Below are 9,548 nucleotides of genomic sequence, written 5' to 3' on the forward strand. Positions count from 1 at the left end.
TTGCTCCACATAGCCCAAGCCCGTCCTGTCTCTGCTCAGTCACCTGGGACCTGCTGTGCTTGAAGAAATGGCTGCGCTCAGGCAAAGAGGGGTTTTCTTCTTTTATTTTTTGAAGCAATCTAAAACTCCTAAGCTTCCCTATTTAAAACAGACACACTCCTCAAGTGTGTGCCAAGCCCTAGGCACCTCAAGGAGGTTCCCCTTCCCCAAGGCAGAGCCCTGCATGGAATGCTGTAGACACACAGGAAGTTCTGCAATGAACACAAATCCAGAGTTGGCTCAGGGCAGAATGAGAGCAACTCCTGAAGGACAGACCAGCTTTGCACTCCTTGCAGCTCAAAGCTCCCAGTGGGTCCTTGGGAGGTGTGTGAGTGACTCAGGAGTGAGGGAAAGGAAATGCAGAGAGCCCTGGAAGTGCTTCTGTGCAGACAGGCTGTGGGGAAGGGCACCGCACACCTGCCCTGGGCCGGCTGTGAGGGTGGATCATCATCCCAACCTGCACTGGCCATTGCAAGGGACTGCTGCCATGGACACTGCACCGACCCCACTGCGCCAGCCCATTGCTCAGGGCTGCTGTCACTGCCCAGAGCCAGAGGGGAGCCCTTGCTGTGGGTTTGTGCCGTGGCCGCCTGCCCTGTGCCGCGCGGGCCGGTCAGGCGCCGCGGAACCAGCAGCAAACACCAGGGCCAGGGCCAAGGCCGGGTCAGGCAGACAGAAAGGGGCAGTGCTGGGCACTGTTTGCATGGCAGCCCTCACTGGGACACCACACCTGGGTCACCTGGCCTGGCAGGTGCCATGGAAACCCCTGGCAGGGACTGATGGCACAGACCCTGGCACTGAGACGCTGCTGGGCCGGGTGCTGAGCACAGGGCTGGGCACACAGAGATGCTTTTGCTCTTGCTCAGCTCCCACTGAGCCAAAGCCTGGCCTGCCCCTCCTCTGGCCACGCTGGAGAGGGGCTGGGGCTGTGGGAGAGCTTGGGAGGGGACACAGCCAGGACAGGTGGCCCCCACTGACCCCGGGGATACCCCTGACCATGGGGCATCACGCTCAGGGTATAAAGTGGGGGGAACAAGGAGGAAGGGGGGACATTTGGAGTGATGGCTTTTCTCTTCCCAGGTAACACTTAGGCTGGAGGGGGCCCTGTTTCACCAGTGGGCAGGGTCAGCACCAAAGACACAGACACCAAGTGAAGGAATTGTGTCATTTATATCATGCACAGCTGCAAAGAATTACAAAAGGATAAGCTCAGCAAAGCACATCATCATTAGCAAAGCATTACAAAAAAGCTCAGCAATGCATCCAGTCATTGTTACCAGAGATTGCCTGGAGTGATTAAGGAAAGATCCATCACCAGTTAGCCTCAGGCTTTACCATCATCCACAGCCACACATCAGCTGGGGGAAGCCAAGGAGTGGAGAGCCACTCCCAGACACTGGGAATTCCTGCAGGTGCCTCCACCTCTGCAGCCAATGAAGCTCCAACCCCAAAGCTGGGAGAGGACCCAGCTTTTACACTGTTAAACAAACAAGCTGGCATCACTGCTAGTGTGAGAACATGTGCTTTCATTCTCCTGACTGCTTTCTCCCAAAGCCTGGCCAGGGCTGAAGGAGGAACCAAGGGAGTTGACTTTGATCCTTCACCCCCAAAGAAGACCAGATGTGGCCTTGTCTGTTTCTAAATACAGAAAGATAAATCCATGTTTTATCAAGGAACACATACATGGATCATGTTGTTAATCATGCTTCGTTAATGAGTGGATACAAATACAACATTTGCTTGGAAGGTTCATCTAGAGATGAGCTTTGCCTCAGGGCCTGTTCAGGCTTTGATCACCACAACTTGTTCAGGCCTCGGTACTTTGATTGGTTCTGAGACCTACAATCAACTACAACCTTCGTAACAATTCTTTCAGTAACACAGCTTACATTTAAGTATTAAGCAAAAAGGCATCTCCTCTTGTTCTACAATTAAGTGCAGTTTATTACTCAGAGCTATTCACATTCCTTTTAAAACATGCCTAAATTGTTGCTCTTCTCTCTTATTTACCAAATGCCTCTCTTTTCTTGACACTATCTTTTAAGAAAGGTCTCAATACTCCACTTCCCAGCACAAAGTGTCCCAGCAACTCACCAAGTGCACACACTGCAATGATGACAGGCCCTGCCACGAATGCATTTCACAGCAGCCTCCAATTTGGCAGCCATGAAGCCAATCCCACCCAGAAGAATTTTCTTCTTTCTGCCACTCTTCTACTGCTCTTTCTGCCAAGGTGATTCCTGGCTGTTGGCCTTCAAACCCATCACGGCTAGCAGTGCAACATCCTCATCCCCTGATAGCCCAGGTTCCTCCTTGGCCAGCAAGTAGATAATCCGAGGCCGTGTAGTTCTCTGGAGTCCCCATTTGTGTTTGTTGGAGCTCATAGGATGTGCTATTGGACATTTTAACAGCATCATTTGCTACCTATTCTAATAATCCATTCAGCTCCTTCATGTCAACTCCACAGGACAGGGCAGCACACATGGGGCGCAGGGCGAACCAGAATCTTTTGCTTTCTGAAACCCAAGACACTCTTTGAGTGGAAAATGTTCTCTGGGCCCTAAGTCTTCCGTGTGCTTGTTGCTGAAGGAGCCTAAATGGTGGCCCTGCAGCTGGGAGTGGTGTGACACTGACACTGACCAGCTGCAGCACCCCAAGTTCTACTGACATTGGCAGTGATGGTAAAGCACAGAAATCTTCTGACACTGTTGCCTCTAGAACTATAACAGGGTTGGGTTTCTCCTGACGGGAAATCTGAGTGAATCCTGTCTCACTGATCATTGTATTCCTGTGTCCCACAGCAGAGTTTTCTGTAACTGTCCCTTCATTGACTCCGTTACGAGGCAGAGCCCATTGACAGAGTTCTGGCCACCACACAGGGTGAGCCCTCCAAGGGAACCCCATTGCTCCCAGCTTCAGCTGAGAACATACCCAGCAATTAGTGACACTGAGTGCTTTGGCTACCTTGGTCTTTACATTTTCAAAACATTTTTGATGACTGATCCCTTGGTGAAACTCTGTAGTGTTTTGGCAAACAAAGGTTCTGGCTGACTATCAAGGTACAAATTACAGACATCTGTAGTACTTTACTAACACCGTTCTTCATTCTTTTTGCTCAATCTCATTCAAGTTAGGAACAATAATTCTGTTGTCCATGGAGCTGGCACCTTTTTAATTCCAGAATAATGCCCACAAGGTCCTTTAGTGTTCAGCTTTACCATGTTATCTGTGGGTAACAAGGCTTGGTGGGGCCCTTTCCCCTTTGGCTGGAAGAGGGCCAGGACCTCTATTTAGGGAAAAAAAAAGGAAAAAGAAAAAAAAAAAAACAATTAGATGAATTGTAAAAGATACAAATAAAATCCAAGTGTTAGTGAAACATCTTCTGTAACTTTGCATTAAGAGGTAAATGATCTTTTTAAAAAGAGAACTCAGTTATTTACATTGTAAATGTGCTGATGGCATGGATCCATCTTACTGACCTCAGCAGCCTTTTTTAAAGTTTTTGGGGGTTGTTTCCAACATTGTTATTTTAAATTGTGGTCAAAGCAATAGGAAATTGATTGGGGCCCTTCCAACTCCAGACAGGACTGGGAATCTAAACTCTGTCAAACCCCAAATCCTTTAGAAGATGACCTTCCTTCTCACTCTGTGAATGAGCTGCACATTCCCTCTGAAATTTTGAGGGGTTTCTTATGGATGAAAAATCCCACTTACGGCCTTTTGCTCTGGTTTGGAAGTGGGAAGGGCAACTCTCCATTCATCAGCTCCAGACTGCATTGCCTCAGGAACACGGCTCACTTGCCAGCTTTGGCCACTCATGGCACTTCTAGAGGAGGAAGAAAGTGCAACTGCACAATTCCAGCCAAAAAGAAATGAAGAATGAATAGTGGAGATCCAGGCATTCCTGCAGAGATTCAGGGGTTCAGCTGGGACTGTGGAGAGTCTGGGTCCTTGCCAACTGGATGTGTGTCCCCAGCTGCAATCTCCTGGCCTGCAGGGGAGTCTCACTCACCTGCCAAAGGAGAAAGCTCAGGCACTGTGCTCAAACTGGCTCGTCTGATGCAAAGCTGTCAGAGCAATGTGAGGGCAGAGCCAGCCCAGCTGTGCCCAGGGCAGAGCCCAGCAGAGCCCTGGCAGAGCCCAGGGCAGCCTCAGCACCCGCAGAGCCTGGCTGCAAGGAGAGAAACCAGAAACCACCCGTCAGCTGAAGGCTCCTGTCCCCTTGTCCCAGCTGCCCACAGAGCCCAGGCCATGCTGGCTGTGCCCAGAGCCGTGCCCAGAGCTGCCCATCACTGCTGCCTTTGGGAGCAGAGCAGGAGGGCAGGACATTCCCAGCCTGCAGCCAGCCACAGCACATCCAGCCCTCAGCAGCTGCCCAGAGCAGGAGCCTCCTTGTGCTTGTTGCCATCTCCCAAAAGCTCTGATCCCACCATGCCAAGCAGGCCGGGACTCACCTCACGCCATCCTCCACTGGGAGAAAAGCTGGTCCCAAATGATGTCCTCAGCCTTCTCCAAGGGCACGGCCCATCCACGCTGCAGCTGCTCCCAATCGCTTCCCAATCCTGACTGGACCATACAGAGAACGCTTCTTCGAGAAAAACAAACAACAAACTGTTGAAAAGTGATTAGAGACAAGGGGAAGCAAGAAAAAAACTCTTATCTCTGTCAGGGATCTGAGGAAGGCCCAACCCCCTCATGCTATGGAAAATTCCACCCATGGGGGAGAGAAGCCCACACTTTCTCTCTTCCCTTCTGCACTGCCCCCCAAAATAACAGTGATCCCAAAGCAAACAAGGGCAGTGGAGCAGCCCAAGCCATTCCTTGCCTGCAAAGCACAGCAGCCCCTGCACAGGTTCTGGAGTCCCACCTCTGCTCCCACCATGGGGGTTTGTTTGTGTCGGGCTGGCTGCCCCAGCCCCAGCCTCAGCCCAGGCCATGCTGGGTGGTGGGGGCTGTTAGCAGGGCCAGGAGCCAACTCCCATTTTGTATCCACCCCAACCCATGCCCCCAGCCCTGCCAAAAAGCAGCTGGGCAGCCGACTGAAGTTGCATCTGCCCAGCACAGGGGGAACCTTTTGTTCCCAGCCAGTCTGAGCAATGTAAAAATCTGGGAGCATTTCCCCGGCTGTGGACTCATCTGCAAATTCACTGTGGAGCCTGGCTTTGGAGAAGGTGCCAAAAGTTCATCATCTTCAGCTGCCAGTAGCCAAGTTGAGGAAGAGGTTATCATCCTTGATGTTGTCCTTGCTGTCTCCAGCAGCCCCACCTGGTACAGCTTCTCCAGGGGCTCCTTCTCCTTCCCTGGGGGTCAGACCAGGCTGTCAGGGTTCTGCCCAGGGCCCCAGCTGTCAGGCAACTGGGACAAGCAAAACCACCTTGGATGGCAGCCACCAGTGCTGGGTAGAGCAGCTCAGCTCCAGCACAAGGGCTGCATACTCCCACCAAACAACCCCAGTGCATTGATATAGGCAAGGAAAAAAGTCTGGGTTTCCTTGCTTCTGATTGCCAGGGCATGTGTGGAGCTGTAACTTACCAGGGCCCTGCAGCAAAGTGTGCATGAGGCTCTCTCCCTTCATCTATGACAGGTGAATATCCTGTATCCATGGTTCACAGAACAGGTCTTCTAAGGAAGGTCTGTCCAAGAAGTGCATGGATAAGCACCACCTGATAAGTTCTTGGCACTCTGGGCAGAGAAACCAGAAACCACCAGTCAGCTAGAGAAGGCTCCTGTCTGCTTTGCCCCACTCTTCCCATGCCCAGGCCATGCTGCTTTTGTGCTCCCAGCTGGGCCTAAACTTTCCTATCAATTCCCTGTTGTGGAGGAGAGCAGGAGAGCAGGACATGTGCCACCTCCTCAGCAGCTGCCAGAGCGAGATGCTCACGAGCCCGCTGCTGTCTCCCAGCACTGGTATTCCCCCGTGGCCAGAGATGAGGATCCACCTGGAGAGAGCCGCTGTGGCAGCGAGAGCTGATGGTCCCAGCTGATCTTCCGGCCCCTCCTGAAAGGGTGCTGCCCACAGACCATCTGGTGCAGCAGGATGCCCAGGGACCAGATCGTTGCTGCCCCGCCATGGTACCAGCCCAAGCGGGTCCATTCCGGGGGGCTGTATGACAGTGTTCCTGTGGAATACAGATGGAGTTCATCAGGGGGATGCTGCTGCTTCCAGAGCCTGGCCCCAGCATCCCTGGGCATGCAGGGGCTGCCCCAGTGGCACATGGGATGACTGCTGCACTCTCGCCAGCACCTGGGATTGTGTACAAACTCAGGGTTGGACAAGAAGCCACTGCTGTTGGAAGAGGGCAGCAGAAGCCCCAGCAAGGCCTGACCATGACATATAAAGAAAAAACCCACTCAGGGCTGGGGGAAAAAAACAGGTCCTTATCTTCCCTACCTGCAGTGCCCCAAAAATATTATGAAGCCAATATTTTATGTTTTCATAAAATATTATGAAAACAAGGTGAGTGGAGCAGTCCAAGCCCTTCCTCTCGCCTGCACACCAAACTGGCTGGTGCACTGGTCCTGGCCCCCTCCTCTGCTACCCCCACCCACGGGTGCTTTTGTCAGGCTGGCTGCTGCTGCTCCAACCCCAGCCCCAGGCAGAGTGGTGGGCAAAGGCCGCCAGCAGGACTGGAAGATGCCTCCCCACCCAGCCCCGCTCAAAAGCAACTCAGGTAAAGACTCAGTACCCTGACTGGCAGCAAAAGGGAGAATCCTCGCTGCCACACCCAGCTTGGCCTGTGAGATGTTGGGCCATGACATGGTGGGACCGGGAGCACACCCCTGCCCAGGCTCACCTGCAAAGTCAGTGTAGGCTGTGTCCTGCAGGTAGGTGCCACAGCCAAAGTCGATCAATTTTGCCTGGCCAGTGGCCAGGTCAACCAGGATGTTCTCTGGTTTTATATCGCGGTGCAGGACCCCGCGGCTGGTGCAGTGCCGCACGGCCTCCAGCACCTGGCGGAACAGCTCCCGTGCCACCTCTTCACACAGGAACCTCCGTGCCCGAATGAAATGCAGGAGGTCCTGATACCGCTCCGGCCGCTCCAGCACCATCACGATGCTGTTGGGGAGCTCAAACCACTCCAGCAGCTGGACCACACCAGGGAAGCCGGTGGACACCTTGTCCAGCAGGACGATCTCCAGGGGTGCGCTGGTGCCGTCGGGCTGCGGGAGGACCACGGTGCCACCAGTGGGACTGATGTCGTGCCAGGGCAGGGGAACCCCTCAGCCAGCCCGGGATGCTCTGCGCCCTGCGCTGGCCCCACGCCCGCTCCCCATCGAGGCGTCCTGGTGGCTTCCCCCATGCCGGGCCTCGCCTCAGCCCCGCCCGGCACGGCCCGGCTGTTCCCGCTGGCCCCGCTCACTCACCAGCTCGCCCCAGCGCCGGACGCGGTTCCGTGGCACCCTTTTGATGGCCACCTGCAAGCCAAAGGCAGCAGCGGGCTGAGCTCGCCGCCCGCCCTGCCGAGCCCCATCCTCCTGCTTCCCTCTCCTCCTCCTCCGCCTCCTCCTTCTCTTCCTCCTCCATCCTCCTTCTCCTCCTCTCCCTCCTTCCTTCTCCTTCTTCTCTCCCTCCTTCCTTCTCCTCCTGCTCTGCCTCCTCTTTCCTCCTCCTACTTCACTTCCTCCTCCATCCTCCTCCTCCTCCTCTCCCTCCTTCCCACTCCTCCTCCTCCTCTCCCTTCTTCCCACTTCTCCTCCTCTCCCTCCTTCCTCCTGCTCCTTCTCTTCCTTCTCCTCCTTCTCCTTCCTCCTCCTCCTCCTCCTCCTCCTCCATGCCCGCCGCCGGCCCCGCCGCTCACCGGGGCGCCGTCCGAGAGCCGCGTGGCTGCGAACACTCTGCCGAAGCCGCCGCGCCCCAGCAGCGAACCCACTCGGTACCGCTCCTGCAGGGCCTCCTGCGCCTTCCCTGCGGGCGGGACGCGGCTGTCAGCGCTCGGCCCGGGGCCAGCAGCGGCCCCCGAGCGCCCCCCGAGCGCCTCGGGCCGGCCATCCCCAGGCCTTCGGTCTCGGCAACGGGACACGGGAGGCTCGGGGCCGGCGGCCGCGCTGCCGAGCGGCGGAGCTCGGGCCGGGGAAGCCGCAGCGGGGGCGGCGGGAGCGGCCGTGCCGCGTGTGTCCTCCGCGGGGCCCGGGAGGCGCCGGCGCCGGGGCCGGACCCTGCGGCGGGGCCGGGGCCGGGCTCGGGCCAGGCGGAGCCAAAGGGCGGCGATGCCGGCCCAGCCCCAGGCACTGATGCCCGCCCGGCAGCGCCACCGCCAGCACGGCCAGAGCCGGGCGGAGGCGAGACCGCGGCGGGGCGGGCGGGGCCGGGGACGGGGCAGCCCCGCCCGGGGCCGGGGGCGGGCCGGGGGCATGGCCCGGCCCGGCATGGGGAGAAGGAGGCGGGGAGAGGAGAGGGACACCGGCTAAGGACACCGAGGGGAAGGTGTCCGACAGCGGGGGAGGGAGGAGAGAACGAGAAAGAAGAGAAAAACTGCTTTTGCTGCCGCTGCTGCCGCCGCTGCTGCCGCCGCCGCCGCTGCTGCCTCTGCAACTGAAGCACCGAGGCCGTTTGTCCGCGTGTCCGTTCCCCGCTCGCCCCACGAGCCCCACGGCCGAGCCCCGCGCGCCCCGGGGACAGCCCCTTCGTCTGTCCAGACACGGGAACTTTGCAGTGTGGAGCCCAGATCCAGAGTCCTGACTCCTGCACACTGGCAGAGGAATCCCCTCTGCTGTGTCGCTGCCGTGCATTGTCCTTGCTGAGGCTCAAACACCCTTGGGGCACATTCCCTTGCTGTAGGATTCGTACCTGACCCAAGCACTGCACTTATGTCTCCAGCGTTGCTTTCCAGTAAAAACAGGGGAAGGAAAACTGCGTGTAGCTCATGGTATTTTAGAGTGTTTATAACTTGCTAAATGACCCATCTTAGAGGTGAGATCCATTTGGAATTCATGGCATGGAGAAGTCGTGCAACATGGAAAAGGGGAGCATAGAAAGAAAGAGGAAAACATCTTAGATACTTTCTTTCATTTTCATTGCACTTCTGCAAAGCTGTTCCACTTCTCCAGGAATCTTCTCCTGTCTGCTCTTGACAAGAACCTCTCATGGAGAACAAGGTCGAGCTTCTGTCCCAAGATTTGCCACCTGCTCCAGCTTCTCTTGGCTTTCCACACTGCACTGTGTATGCAGCACGACTTTTGCAGCAAAGCAGGCCAAATGTTTAGAGAACTTTACATGTCCTTTCTTTTCCTGGGGGGCTGGGGAGTTGTGCCACTGGTGAAGTGGCACAATTGTGACTGTTTGTCCTGGTTTAGGGCAAATTTTGTGAGGAAACCTCCAAAAGGAGTCCGTCTACAAATCAAGTTCAAGCAGCCCCTCTCCCTACTATTTCAGGAGAAGACTTCCCTGGAGAAAATGGAAAAAATCAGTTTATTTAACAAGTAAAGTGTTCACAAGCATGAATAATATGAAATAAACCCCCTCAGAGTTCTGAAGAGATGGCAATTCAGAAAGTCCTTTTTGTGGGTTG

At 55.7% G+C, this 9,548-nt stretch overlaps 1 protein-coding gene across 1 annotated transcript; it reads right to left on the minus strand.

Annotated features, from left to right (window-relative positions):
- Nucleotides 1-3,961: 3,961 nt before the first annotated feature.
- LOC146764618 (serine/threonine-protein kinase pim-1-like) lies at nucleotides 3,962-7,340 on the minus strand. Its single transcript, XM_085564059.1, has 5 exons — nucleotides 7,302-7,340; nucleotides 6,979-7,200; nucleotides 6,834-6,897; nucleotides 6,061-6,158; nucleotides 3,962-4,051 (listed from the first exon to the last, which is right to left on the minus strand). Exons 1-5 carry the CDS (start codon nucleotides 7,338-7,340, stop codon nucleotides 3,962-3,964), a joined length of 513 nt encoding a protein of 170 aa, XP_085420185.1.
- Between the last annotated feature and the right edge of the window lie 2,208 nt (nucleotides 7,341-9,548).

The sequence above is a fragment of the Lonchura striata genome, chromosome 32 (assembly GCF_050655825.1).
Source record: "Lonchura striata isolate lonStrDom1 chromosome 32, ASM5065582v1, whole genome shotgun sequence".
Taxonomy (NCBI): domain Eukaryota; kingdom Metazoa; phylum Chordata; class Aves; order Passeriformes; family Estrildidae; genus Lonchura; species Lonchura striata.